General features: G+C 32.9%; 2 protein-coding genes across 2 annotated transcripts; one reads left to right on the forward strand and one right to left on the reverse strand.

Annotated features, from left to right (window-relative positions):
- The first annotated feature begins 4631 nt into the window (after positions 1 to 4631).
- LOC122596364 (nicotianamine synthase-like) lies at positions 4632 to 6188 on the forward strand. The gene has a single exon (XM_043768930.1). It carries the CDS (start codon positions 4737 to 4739, stop codon positions 5766 to 5768), a length of 1032 nt encoding a protein of 343 aa, XP_043624865.1. The 5' UTR covers positions 4632 to 4736; the 3' UTR covers positions 5769 to 6188.
- Positions 6189 to 13227: 7039 nt separating this feature from the next.
- Positions 13228 to 21094, reverse strand: LOC122595486 (potassium transporter 4). The gene is made up of 11 exons (XM_043767852.1): positions 20920 to 21094; positions 20375 to 20440; positions 19056 to 19293; positions 18571 to 18813; positions 17693 to 17749; positions 17157 to 17417; positions 16665 to 16717; positions 15800 to 15914; positions 15458 to 15712; positions 14262 to 14937; positions 13228 to 13772 (listed from the first exon to the last, which is right to left on the reverse strand). Exons 2-11 carry the CDS (start codon positions 20423 to 20425, stop codon positions 13376 to 13378), a joined length of 2346 nt encoding a protein of 781 aa, XP_043623787.1. The 5' UTR covers positions 20426 to 20440; positions 20920 to 21094; the 3' UTR covers positions 13228 to 13375.
- Between the last annotated feature and the right edge of the window lie 5304 nt (positions 21095 to 26398).

Consider the following 26398-nt stretch of genomic DNA (forward strand, 5'->3'; position numbering starts at 1 on the left):
CCTAGATTCCCATACCACGTGACCACGTACACACTAGTTCCGAAGAACTAGCATGGGTTAAGCTTAACACAACTTTACTTATGCTCGAGACTTCTTTATTATATTAGCTTAGGCTACACTTTCACCTAAACTAATAACATATATCTTTATTTACTTTATATTAGCTTAGGCTACATTTTCACCTAAACTAATCACATACGTCTTTCTTTACTTTAAGGCCCTTAATCATGCACGTGTCATGGCAAACCTATAAAAGTCTAGTGACTAGGTGTTCAAGCCATGCAAGTAAATCATAGGACATGCATACATCATCATATCATCATTCCATAATAACATCATATCGTTATATTATAGTATCATAATATCGTCATCACATCATCATATCATTTGACATGACGTATCATTCATAACATCATATCTCTTAACGTGATTGCAATACTTCATTATATCATTTGATTATCATGTTGACTTAATGTTACATATTCGTGATTTCAATCGCATTATAGCATAATACATTTAGATCATCATAATTAACATCTTATCTTTTATCATGTACATTTGAGCTGATCACTTACTTCATTTCATCATACATCAGTTCATGACATAAACATCGTATCATTTCGTTATACCATGCATAAGCTTAACATTCACCATTCAAGGGTAATCACAATGAATCCCATCATAACCTCCCATATAATCCTGAACACATACAAGCATTCAATCATTCATTTGGGGAAGTTTACTTTAAGAAAACTATGTTTTGTTGTCTCCCATGTGACAAAAGATGTTATCTTACCTCGTGACGAGCACCACAAGCAATATGCAAAGTTAATATGCCTTGTTTGTGTTTCCGACTACCTATAGCAAACATACAACCAATAGGTAACATAAACGGGGCTCAAAAGAACCTCTCTAAGTTCCCTAAACATCTAGGTAACTTATACTTAAGGTCTATGGGTCAAACGAGCACTAAAACAAGCCTAAACCACCACCAGACAAGCAAGTGCGTCGCACCCCCCATCAGTGCGTCGCACCAACAAACAGAAAACTCAAACCCAACTCAGGTGCGTCGCACCAAAGACCAGGTGCACCGCACCTCGGGTGCCAACCAACAGAACCTTTTTTTGTTCTTCTTTAATCTCCTTCCGAACGGTTCCCAAACCTCCACCACGAATTACACCCATTAAATTGACATCAAATAGGTCACAATTAAGCATTTGAAAACATCAATCAATCCTTGAATCAATTGCATAAATGAATCTCTCTTTTTGATCATCAAAACGAATCGAAACCGCAACGTTTGATTCAAAAACACAATTGAACACACATGGATCTACTTAAACAACTGGATTCACTTATTTACATATAAACAACATTATTCAACATTAAAGTTTGCATCTTGACATAGTTAATCAACTCTATTAATGATTTTACTCATGAAAACGTCGTTTTCAACCGGAAACATCAACTTCCAACAACCCCAACCCTCATGGTCGAATCCACATGGACAAAACCTACTTTAAAACTTAATCAAAAATCAATTGATGATATAATACCTGTAGGAATGATTAATGGATCGGAAAGCAAGCGAAATTCCTTCCGAAAACCCCCGAAATCGACTAGAACTTGAAGAAACTTAGGGTTTTGGTGTGTGAAACTTTTATGCATGTTTGGATCTGATTTTAGGGCACATGGGACGTGATTCTAAACCCTAAATCTGCTGGAACAATTTCAAGATTTAACATCTAGGTCCTTGCACTTTTCTTATAACTCGTTTCGTAACCTAGTTGCTCGTTTAACGCATACGGGAATACTTAACGACCCTTAACTTCTATCATAAACACTTTGTGACTTTATTTATCATAATTTATCATTCTTTTCATCACTTTTATCGTATTGCACATTAACACATAAATCTTATATTTCATATATTAAATACATAAGCATTTAATCACATAATCCATTTAAGGCACATAACTTGACGTAACCTAACGTTGACTAATGGACAAATCAAACGGCAAACATGTAAAGTTTGGGATGTTACAAAAATTAGTGGTTGAGATTTAAGGGTATTATATATGTCTTAGGTAGAGATGTTTTAATTAATGAATAAATAAGAAAGGTAATCTAGGTAATTCAAATCCTTAATTGAGATTAAAAAAAAAGGCTTGCTCTTTTATATAATAGATATAGATTATCGATAGTATAAACGGAAACATAAAACAATTTTCATTGGAAATTAACTAATCAAGAAACTATATTTTAGTAGAACTACAATGCATTTAGCATAACATACATTTTTATTTAAAAGTTAAAACAATATCACTACAAATAAAATGCAATTTAGTGGCACATATTTTTAGTGACAATTTTTTTATGTGCCACTATAGAAAGTTTTTACAATATCACTACCCAAACATTGTTTTACAACCATTGTACATCATGCATTGAAAACTTGTAATTTGGGTATATATGATATTTAGGGGATTTAAGAAGGAGATATTTGATATTTGCCCTAATATTTATGCCACAATAAGTGGAAAACATTAGTTGGCACTTTATAACTTGTGCCATTAATTTACATATCTATTTCAATGTTCAAAATAGATATAGATAAGAGTGTGTAAACTTGGTTTTTACCCAACCCGACCCGAATACGACTTGGGTTTTTGGTCAATGGGACCAAAACAGGGTTTGATCCAATCTAAACCGGTTTGTAATGGTTTTGGGTTAAACTTTAACCGAGTATTATTCAGGTTTGACCGAGTAATTTTTACCAAAAGCTGAAACCAACGCGATCTTAACCCGGTTTCAAATCGATAAAAAAATCCGAAAACCCAAACCAGTTAGTAACCGTCGGGTTGGGTCAAACCCGAACTGGTTAGGTCAAAACCGGAGTTGACCGGGATTGGTTACGGGTTGACTTTCGGGTTTGGTTTCAATTTTAATTTTTTTGTACACACCTACCTAAAGTCTAAACAATTGTTTTGGGCCCAAAAAAATCTAAGCACTCAACTTTTTGTAGTATGCTTAGTATTACTATACAATTTTTATTTTAGTAACTTTATTGATTTTCCTATCAACCTTTACACCATTTTTTATTTGTTCAACAAAATAAGTTGAAGTAACTTTTTTTTTCTTTCTATATTTTATTAAGTATGTTAATTAACCAGGCCTTCAAGTTTAATGTTTCTTAAAGCCTTTAAAAATCTTAAGACTGTACTGTTCCAACCACATACACTTTTAAAAAGGTGTTTTTAAATGAGCAATTCTCTACCCTTCGATGTAAATATAATTGTCTGTATCTCATCTCCAATGTACCTCGTTTGTAACAGGATTGGAGCTTATTATTGTTGTTGAAGTTTATTGGTTTTTTCAAGTTTCTTTCGGTTTTTATTCACCCTATAGCTTAATATACGCTCGTCCCATATTAAATATTACATTTTGACTTGTCAAGTTTTTTTTCAATTTTAATTATAAATATCTTTGTTTGTATTATATATTAGCTAATAAAACTTATATCAATAAAAATATATTTTAAAACTCAATTTGTTCATATATTTTATATAATATTATATAACATAAACAAAAAGTTTTATGGTCAGAATTGAAAACAAAATACTTAAGTTAAAATTGTATATCTAATATTAGATAGATGGTGGGATAACTTTTCTCTTTTTACTTTTTAGCTAGAACAAAAGTTTTGCTCTAATATCTATTAGAGCGGTACCCGTATGATGCGGTGGTGTAATAGCGGTGGTAATAGGTAGCGGTGGCAATGCAGTAGCGGCGATGGGAGGGCTGGTGGTGACGACGACAACGTATAAAGTAGATTATTGATGTAATGCGATTTCTATGAATAATAAAATGTTAAATGTTAAAAGTTAAAAATATTATTTGATTTACAATACAGTATATATAGATATAGATAATTAGGTTTTCTTTGAAAATTTTGAAGCGAGTTTTTGATAATTATTAGTAGTGCTGGTTGTTTTCTATCTAAAAGCAAAGCCATTTTGTTGCTTTCGATTCCTCCAATCATTTTATGTGGTCCTGTTAAACCCTATTTTATCCGAATTTGCTGATCCTCTCAATTCGAAGAAAATGAACGAATATAAAAAGAAATATTGATGGACAAAGATCTGAAGTTAATTACGTGAGAAACTAGACAAGAGTTTTTTGATGATCACATATATTAAGTTATTAATAATTAACCTATCATATATTATGACGACATATCAATCTACAATTAAATCTAAGAGTAATTCTAGGTTTATAAATTAACCTTTTACAAGTAAATTTTTACAAACTCAATATTCACCAATTAAACCATTTATACAACCTTTATGTTTATAACAATAAGTTTATAATTTGTTCATCATTTTAACATGCCACTAAATCTAATTAATGTGAATCGAATGATAACACTACGTACATACTAAAATGTAAAACATACCTTAATAAATTAATAATTTGAATATAACATATATACTTTATTATTTTGATTACGATCCATCATTAAAACGTAACTTATGCAAGTATAGACCATTATTCCGTTTTCTTGCCAAGTTAAATTTAAGCAAAAAAATGTTGGATGAGAATCACAAGTGCCCATAAATAGGCACACTTCCCCTTGACATTCCTACACAATTTAACCAACCATTGGCTCTCTCTTCTGACTTGCAGAACGTTTTTGAGTCTTTCAATAAACAGAATCTTTTTTTGCCCTAAAAGACATGACCTCTCCTCATAGTGTCGACATGGGTTGTTCATCACTCCAAGAAGATCACAAAGTTTTAGTAGAAAAAGTGTGCCAAATCTATGACAAAATTTCAAAGCTAGAAACCCTAAAACCATCCAAAAATGTCGACACTCTCTTCACAGAATTAGTCCATACTTGTATCCCACCTTCTTCTATTGATATCTCAAATCTTCCATATAATATTCAAGAAATAAGGTCTAGACTCATTAGGCTTTGTGGTGAAGCTGAGGGCCATTTAGAAGGCCATTTCTCCAACCTTTTAGCCACTACTTTCTCAAACCCTGTTAATCATCTTGATGTTTTTCCTTACTACTCCAATTACATTAAACTTACTCGTATCGAATATGATATTCTCATTCAATACTACCCGGCTCAGGACAATGGACCCCCGAAGCGCGTTGCCTTCGTGGGGTCTGGTCCTTTGCCGCTTACATCAATTGTATTGGCTTCTTATCATCTCAAGGATACAATTGTTCATAACTATGACATTGACCCTTTGGCGAATTCTATGGCTTCTTGCTTAGTTTCGTCCGATCCTGACTTGTCAAAAAGGATGGTCTTTCACACGATCGATATATTAGATGTGACCGATGAGTTGAAGGAGTATGATGTCATATTTCTTGCTGCACTTGTAGGGATGGATATCGATGAGAAGGTTAAAGTGGTGCAACATTTGGCCAAGTACATGGCTCCGGGCTCCATCTTGATGTTGAGGAGTGCTCATGGGGCCCGAGCTTTTCTATACCCGGTCGTTGATCCTCAAGATCTCCAAGGGTTTGAAGTTCTCTCAATTTTCCACCCCGATGATGATGTAATTAATTCGGTTGTGATATCACGCAAGTATCCAATCATTCCATCAAACATTGATGTTATTCATAAGCATCATCATCATCAATTGGGGATGGGATCTATTATGCCTTCAAGTTGTAAGTATTGTGAGTTCCAAATGTTTAACAATCCACTTAACCAGATGGGAATGATCGAGGATTTGGCAGTTGATGAATGATCAACAATTAATCATGAAGAAAAACTTGATCAACTCAATTTTACCCCAAAAAACCCTATGTGATGCTATTGTTAAAAACCTTTATATATATGCAATTGTCTAACATTATGTGATTAGATATAAATATAATTTATGTTTGATTTTTGATGAAATAAAAAAAGTATTTTTAGGTTCTGAGATGTGTCACTTAGCGGTATAATAAACTAGTCATAGGCTCAAGATTTGTCTTTAAAGGTGTATATGTAAGTTTCTTGTTTTTTGTTTTTGGTACTCATGTATATGATCGATCGAGCTAGCTAGCTAATAACCTCATGACCTCATCTAACTAAGTTATCATGTATTTGTGGAAACACTTTCTGATCGATAATAATTCTTAAGGTTGTCATTAACGTATATAAAAAATTTAAACCTTTTATATCATATTGAAAGTTTACTGTTAAGCTTTATGGTAATAATATTACTAATTTATTCACGTTATAGGCTTTCATTAGCAAAACATCAAAGGGAAACAAAAAAACAAGCTTTATATAATGCAAAATGATAATGAAATAGGGATACAAATTAAATGAGATTAGAATACAGAAAAAACTAGAAACCCTAAATGCTAGTAATAATTAAGCTAGGAAACAAATATAGACCTAAACTATTATGTTAGTATAATGCTAATAGCATCCCCCTCAAACTAAAAGTAATTAACGATGCAACTGCAAGAGTTTGTCAAACTGAAAACGAAAATCAATTCAAAGAGAAATCCAAAAGCAATGCAAATAATTAAAATTCATGCTGATGCAAAAACAAATCCACGACTCCAAGTCGGTGCAAATGACCAATGCCAGTTCCAAATGCGAATACCCAATGCCAATGAGATCCTCTCTGAATATTTTTTATTTTATTTTATTTTTTTTGCCATTTAGCAACTTTTTAGGACGATAAAATTAAATGTCGCCCCCGAAAGTAAGCCGGTCCACTAAAGTTAGATTTCTTGTAGCGATAATCAATGCAATTTCAATGCTTATGTGAATAACCAATCTAAGATCGAATCCAACCCGGACCACTAAGTATTTTGTAGAGGAAGCAAAATTTGAGACCGATCTGACAATCTCATACCCTAACGGGGGTGGGAGTAATCCCCCAACAGAAATTAACCCTCGAAGTCACAACTATCCAATTCTTAGTCATAATATATCCAATCCTACCCAATTTTTGTTATTATTTCAGTCAAAGTAGCCGTTTGGGGGGACCCACTAGGCAACGTTTGAAATTCTCAACCCAACACTCGGCTTCACTAATTGATTTGCTACCCAAATTTGCTTAGATGATCCTTACCCGATCGTCGGCGGCGGTGTAGCCGAGCGGTTTGGCGAACCCGAGCCCGACCCAAGAGGTACTCCCTCCGGGCTAATATAACTATGAAATTGTATTCCAAATAGTGCGATTCAAATCTAATGTCGATCAGTTGCACATAAAGTACGAAACAAAATTGAAAATCATCAACAATTCCAATCTTGTTGAAATTAAGTTCGATGGAATCTAGCTCGTCCAGGCTCATCCGATACCAAATTCCTTCAATCAGTCAAATTAAACTTATATTTGTCAGTTTCAAAGCAATGTACCAGCCAATTATATGTGATCACTTAGTTTATTTAAGGGTGGAAAGAAAACGAGAGGAGAGTGAAAAATTATAAAATGCATTTTTAAGATTTTTTTTTATGTATAGAAAGGGAAGGAGTGAAAAGTAGGGAAAGTTTAGTTGTTTTATGTTTCTAAAGTTTCTCCTAATTTTTGAGATAATTAGGAAAGAAAACTTCTTTTACCTTTATTCTCCTTTTCACCTTTAATTAACAATACAATTAAAGAGAATTAAAGATAAAGATATATGGCCGGGTATTGAGTCTTTTATAAACAATTTACCGTATATTATTATTTTTCAGCTTATCGTATCTAAATCTTATTTCATGTGAATCGTCAGCCATATAAAAATTAATTTAATGGTCGTATGTTAGAAGTAGTCTCAGGTAACAAATAGAGTAAACCTCTATAAATTAATTAATCATTTTCATTTACTTAAAAATAAATTTACTTCATACATTACATGACACATATATTTCACTAATCCTCTTTCATTATCACTATTTTTTATTTTGCCATATGGTTTGATCTCTTTTTTAGACTTATCTTTAAATGTACAAATTAGACAAATTAATCATTTTAAATTAATTAATATAGGATAAAGTAAAAACCTCAAGAAAATTAATAATTTGTTTAGTTCTAAGTTAAGAGAAGATTTGTAAATTAACACTCAATAAAATAGTAACTCTTTAAATTAGCATAATATTTTGTTACAAAATCATTAATTTTACGACTAATTTATAGAAGTTATATTGTATATGTTATGTTGAAATACTCGTATTACTATAGATAACAACATTCTTCTAGAATAACTTGAAACTGATTGATTTGGAAAAAATGCAGCTGATAATAATCTTACTTTTCGATTTAGCATCTATTCCGGCAATCAAATAATTAATATCTTAGCTTTTAGACTTAGCGTCCTCTTGTTATAAGGTAATTATTATTATAAAATATAATGTTCTTTTATCCCTACAAGAGTTAATTAGCTCTATCTTTTTAAGAAAGCCAAAGGGCAACGAAATCTACCTTGTTCTTTAACAAGGAGTCATTTCAACTTTGCATATGAACTATAATATATATTATCTTTGATATATATATATATGTGTGTACATGTTGGTGTGCATGTCATAGTGTGTGTATCCCGTGTGTGACAAACAGATTATAGAGGTTATTACCCTTTAACTCAATGAACTTCATATAAATTGTCATTTTATATACGAGAGTAAGTAAGTACTCGCGCATTGTGGTGGAGAGATGGTGAGAGTGATAGCTAGGTTATAGAGTGTGATATGTCATAAAGTGTGATAGGTCATAGGAATTGATATGTCATAGAGTATGATAGTCAAATGTCTTAGCCGTACGCACTCTGTCCTCGGATTTAAAAATTCGTCGAAAGTATATCAAATGACATCTCTAATGAAAGAACATGAAATTTTAAGAACACCCATTGAATCTTTATATATAATTTATCGATGTACGGTTTTTGACATAAAAGATTTTGAATAAATTGGATGAATAAATGATTTATGGGGGAGAGAGAAAAAAACGATTGGTTGAGATTTAAGGTAGGAGAAAGGGTATTATAGTTATTTTAAGTAAATATAAAATAGATGGAAGAAGCATTTTGGAAAGTACTTATAATCAATATTGAAAATTTAAGTTTAATGTTAAAAATTTATAGGAAATTTGCTTTTGAATAAATATAGATACTAGATTTTAGGCTCGTGTCTAATACACAAGGTTTACACGTTATTAATATTAGATGTTAATTTATTATACTTTAGATTTAATATATTATTTTGGGTAATAAAAACTTGATCTATATATATCAACACTTTGAGTTTATATTAAAATATTTTTAAAAAATATGTTCATCGAAATTGTTTATTATGACATGTTTAGCGATATTTGAATATTACAAAATATAATATGTTCTTCAAAATTGTAAATTGTGACATACTTAGCAATATTTGAACGTTAAAAAAATCATAATAGGTCACTATCATTATATTTGTTTTATTGTTACATATGGTATATTACATTCCAACTTTACACAATTAGAAATAGTATATTATCTTTAGATGAAAGATATCTTAAATTTCTCAATTAAAATATGACAATATTATATGTTTTCATGTTATAAAATATATTTTTATATGCATTTTTTTTTATATGCGTCACGACAATTACTAAAAATTACTTCAACAAAAATAATAGTACAATTACTCTTAAAATCTTAATATATTTACATTAAATATTATTTATTTTTAATTAATTAATTTTATATTTATATAATAGAACATATTATTGAATATATATTAGTTATTATTCTGTTGGATAAATATTAGTTATTATTCTATCAGATATATATTAGCTGAATATTATTTATTTATTTATTTATATTAAAATTATTGGGTAAAAAGTGTAAATTTATGATGAAAAAATAAAAAAGTGTAAATTAAAGTCAAAATTAAAAACAAAAGTCAACATTAAAAAATCGAGGGTTATGATTGGTACAAAATCGAACGATTTGATTGGTAAATAAGTCATTAGTTCAACTGTCTTATTATATATATAAATAAAAATGGTTTTGTTTAGTGTGTTCCTCCGATCATATCATTAGTATATATAGTTATTCACTTATTATCTTTTATAGATATCTATATTTACATAAATTAATTTTATCAATCTTAATATATATCTAGTTAAGTTTTATTAATACATATCTAGTCCAATCGATAGATAATAACTTTGTTAATAATATGAATAGATAGATTATTATTATTAATTAGAATACAATACTAATACTAATAACAAAAAATTTAAATAATTAATAAGATTAAATAATGACATCATCAAATCCTAATTTGATAAAATCGAGAGCTATGATTGGTTAATAAGCTATTAGGTCAGTTGTCTTTTAGTATATATAAAGATAAAGATAAAGATACATATATATCAATGTGAGTGTATTCACCAAGGGTGTAACCGAATTTCTTTTTCTTTACTGTCCGTCGAGGTAAAGTAATTATGGTGGTGCTCATCATCTAGTGTTTATCGATCATTATTAATTAAACTATTTGATGATAGTTCCTTAATCCTTACGTGTTTTTGGAAAGTAACAATTCCATTCAGTTATCCAACTAATAACTCTTCGATATAAAGTCGGGGTTCGATTCACATCAGTGTACCAAAAATAGTGTAATTTATATCTTCGGATGGATTAAATACCTTTAGGTTAAATTATATATGTATCTCTGTGTTAGTTAATAAAACTATATTTTAGACCTGTGTCCAATACTAGACATGAGGTTTTCGATATTATCAATATTAGATTTTCATAAATTTAGTTCATAAAAGCTTATAATTTTAATAATATACGGTTTTAAGTGTTATACTTTGCAAGTTGTAATACAATAATCACATGGTCGTCACTATCATTATTTGATGAAATTGTTTACCTTAGTCATTCTACAAGGCACATGCTACGATAATTTCTCTATTATAGAAATTTTTGAAACCAGTTGAACTCATAATGAAAATGTGATATTATTATTAAAGATAAGTAAGAATTAAAATATAAACATACTTGTGATTAATAACATTGTAAAAATAGTTATTTTAGTTATTTGTTTTTATTAATTCATTATGCATAAAACTAAATGATAACATTAACGAAAGTCAATTTGATGAAATCAAGCGATATGATTGGTTAATAAGTCACTAGTTCAATTGTTTTTTAGTATATATATTAAAATTAAAATAGTATAATTACTATTTAAATCTTACTTTATTTACATTAGTTTTAATTTATATAGAACATACTATTGGATATATATTAGTTCTTATTTTATTGAATAACTATTAGCTATTATTCTATCGAATATATATTAGCTATTATTATTTATTTATTATATTAAAACTATTGAGTAAAAAGTGTAAATTTGTGATGGAAAACAAAAAAGTGTAAATTAAAGTCAAAATTGAAAACAAAAGTCAACATTAAGAAATCGAAAGTTGTGATTGGTCGATAAGTTATTAGAGCAACTGTGCTTTAGTATAATAAAAGATCCCTTACGATTATTGCGAAACACATTTTCAATATTTCTATGACATTAAAGTAATATTCATATGAAGAAATCTTTTCAAGAGCTTGAATTGTACGTACAACACAAAGTATAAACACATAAACTATATATGGAAAACTTAACACCCAATTTCTCTTTTTACGTTGGAAAAATAAGATTTAGACCAATTTGTTTTTATTTAAAGTAAAAAGGATAGTTATATGTTCTATCAAAAGTGAAATAAATTATCCATAACAAAAAATGAACCCTTAATCTCAATCTAATTATCTAACGGGTTAATTAACGTCCTTGAACTGATAACCATCTTTCGGCTATCCTATATATCTAAAGTATATATATATATATATATATATAGAGAGAGAGAAAAAAAAAAAAGTAAATGTGGGGTTATCTTACACCGGTGAAAAACTTCTCATACTTTGATTTTTTTCCCATAAACATCATGTCCCGTCATTTACATATTATACAAAAAATCATAAAATGTGATGGTTTTTTCATTCAAGTTGAGTGTGTGACAACACCACATTCACTTTTTCCATCTAATATTTGAAAAAGTGAAGGTGCCTCAAAAATCAAGGGTCAATAATTTATTCATGATATAAATAATATTTTAAAAAATAGTTTGTAAGGAATTTTTCACTTAAGTTAGTTTTTTCCCATCTATGCCACACATATATTAAATTATTTATATAGTCCTTGGGATTTAATCCAACTGGACATTTAATGTTTCTTATGTCTTTTAGCAAAATGTTGATCATGGGTTCAAGACCTTTGAAAGGCATATTGGAAAGTCTTTGCCAATGAGGCGGAGCATGGGGGTTTTTGAGCATGGGGGTTTTCTCTAGCATTAGATAGTTTCCTCCAGAACGGTAGTGAGTCTTCCACCGCCTGTCATGCCCTCAGATTGACTGTGCTGGTGACGTGGTCGATCTCTACCGGACGATGAAGAGGCATGCCACTGAGTCCAATCATCACTGCTGTTAAAATATATATATATATATATATATATAGGGAAAAGTGAGTATGAGGCTGTTATGCACCCAACTTGGGTGAAAAACCCCTCACATACTAATATTTTAATATTTTAAATAAATACATGGCCCCTCATGATTTTTACCTTTTAAAAAAAGGTATGTGAGAGGTTTTTCACCCAACTTGGGTGCCTAACAGCTTCATATTCTCTTCCCCATGTATATATATATATATATATATATCGAGCTTTTGTAGATTATCATGGCTCGATGGTCTCAATGCCACCAATTGATTTCTTTGAGGGAATTATTGCAAAAAAATTTCATTGGTGTGGGAGCCTTATCTTTACATGGTGGGGCCTTTGAGGTACATATCAACAACAGTATAACTATTGATGACATGATGGATGTTAACTATTGCACGTACTACACTTTGTGTACTACACATATAGATCGTGTCCGGCCGGACTCTAATCAGATCATAGTTCTTGTTGCGGTTGATGATTTTGAAGAGGTATTATTGGAATCGTCAGAATCAATATATTAACCATATATGTGTTTTATTAAATTGTATAATGTGTTGTGAAAATTAATTAAATTTAATGTAAATTAATCAAAAAACCTTATAACATATCGATCTCGATTTTGAATATGATTGACTATCTAACGGTGAAAGGCATGCAATATAAACTCAAAGGTTGGGGATTTAAATCACAACCCCATGTGACCATGTCTCTGTAACCATAATAGCACGCGAGTTACCTTATATTCATTAAAATTCGACGTCCCGATATATTTTGGCAAGTACAAGGATGTCCCCATATATTTTCTCAAGTATTCAAGTAAACCAATACAAACTAATTTCATATTATTGCTTACAAAAGAATAAAGAGCAAGCAATCCTAAAATCTTGTTCCTAAACATAATATATCATGCCAACTTCAATCAAACTTATATGAGGAATATGAAGCGCAACGGCCGGGCCTCTGCAATTTTTACGAAGAAATGAATATCCGATATCAATCACGAGTTTTTTTAAGTATGAAGACGACCTCCTAGCCTTCACATACGAGTGTCCCATTATATATGCAACTCCAGCTTCTTTAGCTTGTATTAACTGCAAAAGCTCATCTCGCACTGCACCATCCATTGATGGACCAGGTGGTGGCAGCTGAAATCTCACTTGTCGTCTTCTTACTTGTGGGTTCTCATCATCGTATTCGGATCTTAAACGTTGTAGCATCAACGATTTGCTACTTTGTATGGAACCGGTTGAGTCAAGCTGGTCAGACACGATTAAAGTAGCATTTGACCTGGAATTTAATCAGTTTTGTCAGAGATAAAGCTAAGATATTCAACTCATTTACTTATGAACAGGATACTTTGGGTTTTGTATTGTCTCAAACGGGGCAAATAGGTCCAATTAACACGTTGAGCTAAAAAAAAAAAGTATGTCCGGAGAGTTATATAGGTCCCAAAGTGTACTTTTAACGCCCTCGAGTTTACAACCTTGTAAATTGTAGTTCAAAAATATAGACTCATAAGAAAAATTTTATTAAAGGACAAAAAGTGTTCTGTGGGTCAACCAAACCCACCACTATTAGATTTTGACCATTATTTTCATCCCAGACCTGTTATCAGTTCCCACCCAAGCCGTCCATTTGCAACCCCTAATCAGACATGTCCAAACTTCAGAAATTAAAGAGACAATCAATGTTCGACATTTTGACCACTTTGTCATTGCTGATCATAACTCAAACATGGGCCAAGGAAGAAATATAGATTACATTAAAAAAACTGACCTGGTGCTTATAACGGCCATTCGACCATCGAACGATGTATTCTCAGAGCTTGAGAACTGAGGTTCCACCGCTTCCATTTGTATAAACTCTGCTATGCTCTGGATGAGTTGATTCTCAAAGTTCCCGTCATCTCTTTGAATATCCTTGTACCCGTATCTCACAATACATCTATACATACGGTACGGTCTTGGGCAGATGCGCCCAATAAGAAACCGTTCCTCCGGCAAAACAAAAGGAACGGGGACGTGTTTCACACACACAAACACCAAAACATTGTGAAAAGCAGGCAGATTTGTCACAAAATGTGAAAAAATTGAAGGGACACCGGTGGCAAGCTCCGAGTATATAAGCCCTATCCCAGGCACGCGGACAATACCCAAACTGGGGCCAAGCCCAAGAAGCCATCTTAATGAAACTTTATTGTGTAGGTCATGGTTGTACTTTTTACGGGTACCATAATGCCATACATACATTACGATCATAAAGACAGAGGCAAGTAACAGAGAGACCCAACCTCCATGAGGAACCTTGATGATTGCAGCTGAGAGAAAGATACCTTCTATGAACCAAAAAAGAAGGAAAAGTGTAGCGTACAGAATGCTTTTCTGCCACACAAAGGCTATCACGAGTGCCATGAGAAAAGTCGTAATGAACATAACTGTCATGCAAGCAAGGCCTGCCAATGAACAAATGAACCATGAGAATAATCGAAAATAAATAGGTAGAGGTGACACAATGGGTAGATTGAGAGAATTGGAAGCAGGCCAAAACAAATAACTATCTGTACAGCATTTGTGACCCGAAACACTATTTGCCAACTCTAGAATAACCTTTCTTAGTTTCTTTCTGTACTAAGCTCGCCCTTGTAAAAAAACTTAACAAATTTACTACAAACGATTTGGTTGGCTTAAGCTTGATTTGTCGCCTCAAACCAGAGAAGGTTCAAACCTGATCAATTTATATCTGTTTCAATCAGAAGTCAGAACTAAAGGTGGCAATTGTAAAACATTTATATGGAAACTGTTCAATATGGTCATACTTAACTGATATCACGTCAAGTAGGTATAACATTATAAACAAAAAAAGTTACTAGTACAACATGTCAGATGATTCGAACAGGTTTAACAGGTCGAAATCCATTAAACGTGTATTCAAGATTCAACAAGTATACAAAAACATATGTGATATCTACTTACCATATGCATTGCCAATTAGAGTGGTATCCTGGAATCCAACGGCAATCAAAAGAGTAAGAACCATAAGAATCCAGTTGATTTCGGGTATATAAATCTGGCCAAACATGTGTTTCGATGTGTGGACAATTTTGACCCTCGGGAAACAACCAAGGGCATGGCATTGCTTCACAATTGAAAAAGTAGCTGAAATGATAGCTTGACTCCCCACAACAGATGCTAGAGTAGCAATAATGAAAACCGGCCAAAATACTGGTTCTGCAAGACACGAATGGATACTATGAGCTGAAATGACACTAGGTCAGATTGGTAAAAATACTTGAAAATCAGATTGTGAAGGCTAACCGGGTATAGATTTATAGAAACTGTCTGGAACAGAAGTAATGTTTTTAGACAGATAAGCAGCTTGTCCCATATATTGAATCACCAAACATGGATATACAACTGCGGTAAATGCAAGCTGCACGGATAGAGGAGTATTAAATACAGGTCAAACGGGCCAGTTGGTTTCAATCTCAACTTGGGCTGTGTTCATCTAAGAAATAAATTAGCTATGGAGAACAGGTCATATTGGTCAACCGGGTTGAAAGTCGCCAAAATCATATTCACTATTTTAACTTCATAAAACGTTACAATCAAAAATCTAGACAATCATTATAACAATATGATAGTTGTAATAACATTTTTACATTAATTATCAAAAAATAACTAAAAAATGCACAGCTTTTGCAGGTCAATCCAACAATTTTCAGCCAGTGTTAAAAAAGATTTTCAGTTTTGGGACTGAACTTGTTTTCACCAGTTATCTGACCCCCATAGTTCTATGCCGCTATATACTATATTGCATATGCTTGGATTTAGAATGCTCCTTTCATTATGTACATTCATTCTTTCACAGGTAACATACCAGTTCTCTAAGCATCCAGTTAGTGCACCCCACAATGACATCATCATTCCTACTTTTGACACAATAGCTGGTAGGTGTCAAATGTGGGATTGGGTTTTCTACTCATTTGGATGAAACTAAATTACAATAATCTAATTATAGGTCCACACAAAATTGATAGACTCACAAATAGGTTTCAAAGATTATGTTTGTTTCAAACTACTATTTAAAAGATGCTTAAATTGTGGCACGTGAAAACCTAGCATGCATATTACGGAAGACATTATCCAAACAATATAAATATGGCACCGTCAGTAAACTTACTCTTATCGAGAACGCGGTAAAATGGCCAAGATCAGCGAACATAGCTTCAGTGCCTGAACATCCATAAAGATGGAAACCAAAAAGTCAGCAGAGATCACATATAGGGCAGGTCATGTGGGTTGGTAAAGGGTCAACGTGGGTAAATTCTGGTACAGGTTAAACATATCTAGTGGGTTTCCTCGAAACACCTTTTGTCAAAGTAAAAAAATTGATGTAACTTTTTGCATAGAGCTATTTAAGAGGATATATGCATTAAAATTAACTCTGAGAGACTTTGACTTCTTTTACCCGTTTCCTTTTTACTATCTTTTAATTTGTCCCATTTGTCCTGTTAAAGATAAAACATAATCCAAATTGACCAAATCATGAGTAAAAACAGGTTCAAATTGACAAAATAGAATAATGGGTTGGAAACACATATTGTAAATCCAAAACCATTTCACCTAAAATCTAAATCTTAAACATATTACTTGAATATTTAGGTATATATACCTGTTATAGAAAGAAGAACGCCCCCGAGAGACAGCCAGCCAGCACCACCAGTTTCTCTGAAGAACTTGACTATATAATGTGGAGATAATGCATATACTATCTTTGGGTTCCAATGTATGATATTATATAAACCAATACCAAAAATTGATATTAACCATAAGATAACGATTGGAGCAAAAACAATTGCCACCCGTTGAGTACCAGTGTGCTGCAAAGCGAACAAGCCAATCAATATCACACATGCCAATAATAGTACAGACCCTGCAAAAAGTACATATATTGAAAAAGTAAGATAAAGATACAAAAACTATACATCTCCCCTTCCCATCAGAACTGCAATATTTCCTAGTGTATATGAAGAATTTGCAAGCCAGAATTACCAAGGAATTGTCATCATCAGATAATACTCATCTTATTGTTCTCAATTTACATTATTCATAGTCGTCAAAATTGTATAGAGCTTTCTACCCTAAATAGAATGTACTATTTTTAACTAAGAATCATTGAAAAAAGCTTAAACTTGAAAATGCAGGTACCATGGGTAAGCTCTAGTCCGACACCTTGAACCCGAAGTCCAGACACTGCGGAAATAACTGCACAATAATAAAAAAAAACCACTATCAAGGTTCCATAATAAGTAAATGTGATGATATCATTTCGGATTGTGACAAAAGAGATACAACGTTCTTGTTTTTGGAAAACTCTGGACTCCCTGCGTCCAAAAATTATTATCCACATTTCTATTTTAGCTTGTCCCAAGATAACTGTCCACTTTAAAAAGTGTATGTTATGAGTTAATATCTTTCCCATTTTACCCATTATAACTTGTGACTTTCTTGAGACAGTCGTAACTGTACTAAGGATTAAACTGGCATTCTGGTAACTAAATCCTGAATTAAACTGTTTTTCTTTTTGCCGCCAATAACTTTAGGGTAGAGATAGTAGTTTATAATTGCCCCTTATAGTTGACATCATTGCTTTTAACTTAACGTGGGACAAAGATTAAAAGCATAATATATTGAGGTTTTCTAATATAGTTTAATATAATACCCACAGCCCCAAATATTTCCAATACTCCAGTTAAGATTTGGAAAGAGTATGTCAGCTACTTTTAAGAATTCAATGTGACATAATCTTCCTTAATTGTATTAACTCCAACTTGTTTGGTCATAATAACTTTTTATATACTTGAAAGTCTTATATATAGTTATCAGCCTTCTGTACAAAATAATAAAAAGTAACTACGGCGTACAACCTATGGCTAATCGACAAGAACATGAGGTCCGAATCCACCATCACAAAAATTGAAATAAGGTAAAGCTATGGAAAAGGGAGACCATACCACAACATTTGTTTTGAATAACTATACATATCAGCCCATTTGATACTAGATAGCCAAAAATCCGTTACTAACCAGAAATTGCAGGAGTAATAACACCATCACCAATAACCATGGAAGCTCCTAATAATACAACAATGAGTAGAGATGTGCGTAGTTTTTTATGTTTCTCCAAAAACCTTTTTAGTGGTGAAGGTGACGAAGGCTGTGAAGGGCCATATTTGTAAGATGACAACTCCTCATCGGCTGCTTGTTGATTCGGAAGTAAACTGAACTTGGCATGCCTACAGAGTAGTGAGTACAGAGCGATGGTCCCACCTGAAAAGGGTTGAACCACGTATTCATCACATGCAGTAGCATAAAGATCACGACAATTAGAGATTGTTTGGATGTGTATTTTGAAAGAGATTGAGTGATTTTTAATAATCATGATCAAGCAATCGGTTATAAAAATAATCATGCTACAGAAGATGGTGGAGAACAAAAACTGATCAGATTATCAGTTCCGAAACACAAATCCAAACACTCCTTCATAAGTACGAGATTGAGTTTTAGCTTACCTTCACCATTATCATCAGCACTCAAAACGAAAAACACATATTTTAAAAAAGGGATCAGAGTTAAGGTCCAAAATATCAAGGAAAATGCCCCAAATATAACTTCTGGAGTTTCAAAATCATGAAGATTGCGGACAAACACACTTCTATAAACATAAAGAGGTGAAGTGCTCAAGCCTCCATATACCACACCAAAGCTTTGATACGCCAACAACAAATTCCGTGACAGATTCAAGAAAAACTGCAACCCAAAAAATAACATGCCAACTGTCATCTTTAAGAAAAGGAGCTCTAAAAAATCTAAATTATACAATAAGAAAAGTATTGTTCTTATTTCTTAATGCTACTAAATTCATATATCTCTATTTTCAAACTACTTCATTTAGTTCTTAAATGTCTGGTCTACTTCCGTATACTCTTTCACATGAACAACAAAATGGCATCATTTCTTTTTGAAGTAACTTTTAAATCTGATTTACCTACATGGCCATACAAATAGTTGATGATATTATTTTGGATCCACGAACATGTCCTTCAAATTGTATGGCACATCAAACATTTGGTTACGAACATAAAAAAACAAAATTATATACAAATGAGGATATGTCACATATGATTTTTCCAATGTACTATATAAACACGTTGCCTAACACTTTGAAGCTCTAGCATAGTCCATTGAGTCCTCAAAAGGCATGTAATAAAGTTCAAAATATTGTATTAGATACAAACTTATAGTTATAAAGCCAACTGACTAACAGAGTCCCTTAACCTATAGCAACCCACCAGTCAATACGAGAGAAAGTACCCGCGCGTTGCGGCAGTGAGATGGTGGGGGTAATAGGTCATAGAGTGTGATAAGTCATAGGAGATGATAGGTCATAGAGTGTGATAGCCAAATGCCTTAGCCGCACGGGTTCCGCCCTCGGATTTAAAAATTCGTCGAAAGTATATCGAATGACCTCTCTAATGAAAGAGCATGAAATTTTAAGAGCACCCATATAATTTTTATAATTTATCGATGTACGATTTTTGAGATAAAAGATTTTGAATGAATTAGAGGAATAAAATGATTTATGTAGGAGAGAGAGAAAAATGAGTGGTTTAGATTTGAAGAGAGATATGAAAATGAGTGGTTGAAAGTTGAAAAAATTTGGCGGGAACAAATGCTTTATAACGTAGGAGAGATAGAGATAGAGATAACACATCAAAATAACTAAATTTAGGACACAAACAAGAAACATCACACAAAGAACAATATTATTGAGAAATATCTCATTATTAATATTAACAAGCAAAAAACTTGAAGAAGGTAGTGTCATAACCTGAGAATGATTTCGAGAAGTTGAGGGGCCGGATTCTGGTTCCATCGGCATTGGCAGGACACCTGCCTGTTACAATAACATTCTAAAATTATAAAATAATCAAAACTTCACGATACAAATCTTATATTCTACCATAAAACAAGCCTCCTATAACTAAGTCATATCAGAACAAATAACTAAACACAACATTCTTACCCGTAGCACGTCCACAAAAGACTAAAAAAGTCAAACAATTACCGAAAAACATATTCATGTATAAACATAATCCCCCATGACGGTAGCCTAGTGGCGGTATAAAAGCGGAAGTCAGGGGTTTTCGAAATAAGCATGAGGCATCATTTAATTAACTGTAAACCTATTACAACAAAGCTACAATCACACTCACTCACTCACTCACTATACAAACAATGAGATAAATGAAATAAATTATATATGATAATTAATTATTATAATTAATCGAAATAAGTAGGTTTTTAAACAAAAGATTATATCTAATAAAAAAAAAATGAAGATGATAATATAATTATAATATAGGGTATGCTTACCTGAAGATATAGATATAGATATGAATGTAATAATAATAAATTATCTGTGAATGATTATGGAAAAGGGGTGTTTATTATTGATGGTGTGGGTAAGGCAGATCCTTTGAATCAAAGGCTTTGCAGAAATCACATAATCACGTTGCACAGATAAACTTGTTGTGTTTCAATTGGATCACTCCCTTTTTCCTTTTTTGTATTTATTCTTGGTGTTAATAAATTAATGTTAATTGTAAATTATACAATTAAATACGCACGGTACAATTAGTAATATTGTTTTTTTTCCCTTTTTTAACATTGCACACGCACGGTATAATGGTAAAAGTCTTGTATATACCCTATGTTAATTGTAGTTCGTTACAAATATTTGCAGGAAAACTTCTGGCTTTGTCATCTTTAAAGATCAAACTCAAAAACCTCAGAGTGTCTCACACCAGTTGGACTACTTAATCATTGGCTAACATTCCGTCAGTATATAACATCAGGGAAAGCTCACCATATAATGGTGAAACCTGCACGTATCTTAGACAATGAAATATTGACCATGGGCACTTATAAGTATTCGGAAGAAAAAACCCTAAGGTTTGTCATCTCTAAAAATCGAACAAGATCTTGGATAAAACCGGGAGTGTCTCTCATCAGTTGGGCTAGACATCATTATGATATCCTAGGATAATAACAAGATATTTCATTTATTCTATTATTATTATTTTTTATATATATAACATCAATTTGTTTATTATTATTATTATTATCACTTTCATTATAAATTAACAGGATTTACAAGAAATTATTACTATTATTATTATTATTATTATTATTATTATTTGATTTTTTTTATGAAAATCACTTTCATTAGAAGTTCGTAGGATTTACAAGAAATTGACGTAAATAGTGCTTTTCTTTACGGTGAAATCCAAGAACAAGTGTATGTTGATCCACCGCTAGGGTTTACTGATCCAAAACATCCGGATAGGGTTTATCGATTAATATGGCTTTGTATAGATTGTGTTAGGTACCTAGGGCTTGGTATGAGAAACTGTTAAAACACCTTTTAGAGAATGGTTTTGAAAAGGAGCATATTGATAACACTTTATTCATTAAATAGAAGAATAAGGATTTTTTGTTAGTTGGGGTATAATTAAATTACATTGTTTTTGGTTCATCTGATTTTAGCATGTGCAAGGATTTTGAAATGGTAATGAATAGTAAGATTGAGATGAGTGTAATGGGGGAATTAAGTTTCTTCTTAGGCATTGCAAGTTGATCAGAAAAAGGACGACATTTTCATCCATCAGAGGAGGTATGTGTATCATATCTTAGAAAAGTTTAAGATGAACGATGCAAAATCTATGGCTACTTCTATATCGGTCCATCATCAACTTGGAGCTGTAATAGATAATGATGAGTGATGAGCGTCCATTTTGTGATAAAAACCCCTAAAGAAAGGCTTCATTTCTATGTTTAAATGAGTTATTATTCCGGAACTATTGGTACTTAATGAATGATGTGATTATGCAGGTTCCCGGAAGATGCGAGAGAGGGTAAATGACATCATGTGACTCAAGAAGGAAGCCTATGAAGTTACAAGACACAAGGAAGTGGTTCGAGAGCCAAACGAGGACACAAGTGCAAGACAACAGCCACCAGCGGCCGCTGGCCACCTAACCAGCGCCGCTGGTACTCACCAGCGTCCGCTCCTCGACCAACCAGCGCCGCTAGCCCAAGGAAGCCCAGGACCAGCGTCGCTGGTCAGCCCACCAGCGCCGCTGGTCGGCCCAGATCTGAAACCGACTTTAACACCTATTTAAGTCGAATTAACCCTCAAAACCCTATGAGAGAGCCGATTCAGCAGCCCTAGCCGCCCAGGAATAACCCTAGATCGAAATTGCAGATTCCATGAAGGTTTTGGAGCATCTAAACACCTTCTGATATTCACTCTTGGTCTAGATCTTTCATCTTTATTTACTCTTTGTTATTGAACTATGTCTTTTATCTTCTCAGACTTTGTTATTCCTTTAATAATGCTAGGCTAGTAGGCTGAATACTTGTTTTGATCAATGTGATCATGTTGACGCTTATTGTTTTACTGTGTTTGTTTAGATTCTGTTGGAATGTGCTTTACTGTTTATCGTAGATCCATGTTTATTAGTAATTCATGTTGCTATTGGTCTTAAATCTGAACATATTAGTTTAATTCTAATGGTTGTCTATGATCATGCACTAGGACTAATATGCTAGGACAGAAAACAACTAGTCGGTCTATAACTAGAAGTAAAAAGTGATTCACTTGTAACCAAGGGATCAGAACCATAGTAACTAGGATGAATTGAACATGTAGCTTAACAATACCATACGCGATCCTTTGACTTGGAAATGAGCACTGTGGTCACCGGAGGGAATTATATCGGGTCATGGCTTAACAGCCAGGTAATTAAAAGATGAATTAGTAACACAAATTTTAGGTTATAATGCTTAAAACAGTTAATCTAGCGAGAATTTGTTTTAATGGGTAGTGTGAGTCTAACGACAACACTACTAACTAGGTAAAGTGAATCTAACGAGAATTAGAACCGTGATTAAGTTTCCAACAGGCTAACAAACCAGTAAGATAGTATTTGGTCGTACCATGAGATCAGAGATGCCAAACAAGTATTTTAATTTAATTACTGTTATTTGCTTTTTCCAAACTATTTTCAGATTAGCCTCTCGCTGCAAAGCGCGTGGTTAGATTTTATTTATTTTACTATCAAAAGTATTAGTTTATTAGGAGTTAGTGACATACCCCCAAACAAACTAGAATTACACGTACTACTAGATTAGGTAACGCAACGCATCCCTGCGAACGATCCTGTAACTTACCACTAGGCTATATTGCATTGATCGGGTTCTCTACTCGTTAAAGTGTGTGTTAGTTTAGATAGTTACTTGTACAACATAAATTTTAAGACAAGAATAAAACACCACCATCAAGTCTTTTGGTGTCGCTGCCGGGGAATGCGACGCATTCTTAGTTTAGTAGTGTAGTTCGACCCTAGTTTGTGTTTCGGCACGAAGTAGTTACTTTTCAATATTTCATTTTAGGTCAAATTAGGTTAAATAGAAAATTAGGTCAAATTAGGTTAAAATTAGGGTTAGCTTAATTAGTTTGCATTTTCATTTTTCTTTAAATTTAAAAAATCCAAAAATATTTTCTTTTTACTGTTTTCTAGAAGTAAGACTAGATTGTTTGCATTTAAGTTAGTTAAGAGTTCATTTTGTTTTAGAAGTTACTAATCGTTTTCGTGTTTCTTTGTTCTTTTTCATTCCTGTTTCTCTTTCTTTAGTTTTTGTTTAGTTATTTTAGTTAAGATAGGAATAATGCATTGGGGAGGAGCTGAAGGCTCATATTTGGGACCAGAGGGAAGCAACAAGACTCCATTTGGAGACGGAGAATTATGCGCCACACCAGCCAACGCCGTTGGGAACCCAGACCAGCGCCGCTGGAGGCATACCAACGCCGCTGGGTAAAGCTGACCAACCCTCCGGATTTTTGTTCAAGGCACCGACAACTTCTGGACCTCGAGATAACAGCCGGGAAGGCATAGTAAGGCGAAATTTAGAAAACTTCCAACAACTGTGGTTTGAGAAATGGGAAGATGCTTGCAAAGCTCATTATGTTGCCTAATCATTATAGGTAGTCAGGGATACTTGCAAAGCTCGGTAACTTACGTTATCATTTCTTGTACGCTTCTATGAGGTAAGATACATGACTTTTCTCACGCTGGAGGCACAACAAAATGTTATTTTCTATAAGTAACCTTTTAATCGGATTATCTTATATGTATTGGGTTTTCCGGGTTATGCGGGAGGTTATGTGGGAATATATGCATGTTAAAATGATTTATGTTGATATGATGACGTTTAAAGTAGAAGTATATATATGTGCATATGAAGTATGATGCTTATAATGACGTTGCTATGAAATGTTTAAGATATGTGTTGTTGATAATGTCGTTGATATGCCTTGATGTTGATATGTGATGGCTTATATGTGGGACTTAAGTATGATAAGTCTAGTTCACTAGATACACGTGGGAATTGTTATGAGTTGTGCACGTTAGTGGAATTAAATGCAAAAGTAGACGTGGGACTAATTAGGTAACGATTGTGCCTAATGTTAAAGTAAAATGTGAGATGTGGGAAACCGTTTTAGCCTTAGTGTTAGTGCGTAAAAAGTAAGAAAGATATAAATACGTGGGAAATGTTATAGCTAAATATGTGAGATTGATGTGGGAAGTGTTAAGCTTAACCCGTGCTAGTTTATGCCAAGCTAGTGCGTATGTGGTCGCTTGAGTGGCTCCTTGCGGCATAGTTACGTGGGAATAGTATTTCTGGGAGGAGTGACTAACCACCAATGTTAAAAGCATAACAGGATACTATGGAAATGGCATTGCCTTTCCTAAAAGTTAAGATGTGGGAAATCGTGCTAGTTGTAAAGCTAGTGCGTAATATGTAAGATGTAAGAATAAGTTGATTTAGATAACTACAAGAATATGTGAGAAAGATGTACTGTAATTTAAGACGTGGGATTACAATATGCCGTGAGATTAAGTAAAATATGTGAGACGTATGATTTAACGATGGATAGGCACAATTAGGAGTAAATACTCTACATGTGCTATACATATATATGTGATATGTTTATGTGAGATATGTAAGACCTGACATGTTCATTAAGTTGTATATTTATGTTGATATGATATGATGTGTTGGGATGTGGGAATAAATAAAGATGGGATTATCTATGATTGTTGTGGATGATATGTAATGTGATTATGTGTCACACCCCTAAATCCGGGGGCGTGACGTTCATGAGATCACAACACAAGATATAGTGAACGACCACAAAACGCGTCGTTTTTGAAATACATTTAGAAATAACATTGTTTTGACAAAGTTGATAATACAATACTTGAAACGAAATTCAATTTTTGAAAACATCAGATTATTATTAAACAATATAATAAAGATAGAGACTTTAGCAAATTGATAAGTCAATTCCTAAGGTCTGAGATATGGGGCAGCTTCCCATAATGCATGCAAATAGAAAGCTTTCCAGGTCATAGCAAATCGTCTAATTACCTGAAATACATGGTAAAGAGTGTCAACATAAAGTTGGTGAATTCCATAGGTTTTTATATAAAAATAAGTATCATGAACCACAAGGATTTTCATAGCCATTGTCTAAATACAATGCTAAAGGAAAGTACGTATACATTGAACTAAGCTCACGAAACGAAACTCGACAGTGGTGTGCCTCAAGTAAGTACTTGTTCAGAGTACTCAAGTTTTCCAAATATATAACATCTGTTCGACCGTGCAGGTCAAGTTGGAGCTACCAACCCGGATGGGGAGTGTCAATCCCAAATAGTACTATTCAATGTATCCACGTTTAAGTCCATAACTAATCGTTTCATGATAGTGAGGCCTTAAGTGAACA

This window comes from Erigeron canadensis, chromosome 4, assembly GCF_010389155.1.
Source record: "Erigeron canadensis isolate Cc75 chromosome 4, C_canadensis_v1, whole genome shotgun sequence".
Lineage (NCBI taxonomy): Eukaryota > Viridiplantae > Streptophyta > Magnoliopsida > Asterales > Asteraceae > Erigeron > Erigeron canadensis.

What these genes read in the sequence shown, in the direction of transcription:
- LOC122596364 (XM_043768930.1), top strand. Translation starts at nt 4,737, where the DNA reads ATGACCTCTCCTCATAGTGTCGACATGGGTTGTTCATCACTCCAAGAA.
- LOC122595486 (XM_043767852.1), bottom strand. Translation starts at nt 20,425, where the DNA reads ATGCCGATGGAACCAGAATCCGGCCCCTCAACTTCTCGAAATCATTCT. An exon ending in CTTCTCGAAATCATTCTCAG is followed by an intron (nt 19,294 to 20,374) that starts GTTATGACACTA and finishes TTTGGGTTGCAG; the next exon opens with TTTTTCTTGAATCTGTCACG. An exon ending in TCTAATTGGCAATGCATATG is followed by an intron (nt 14,938 to 15,457) that starts GTAAGTAGATAT and finishes GTTCATTGGCAG; the next exon opens with GCCTTGCTTGCATGACAGTT.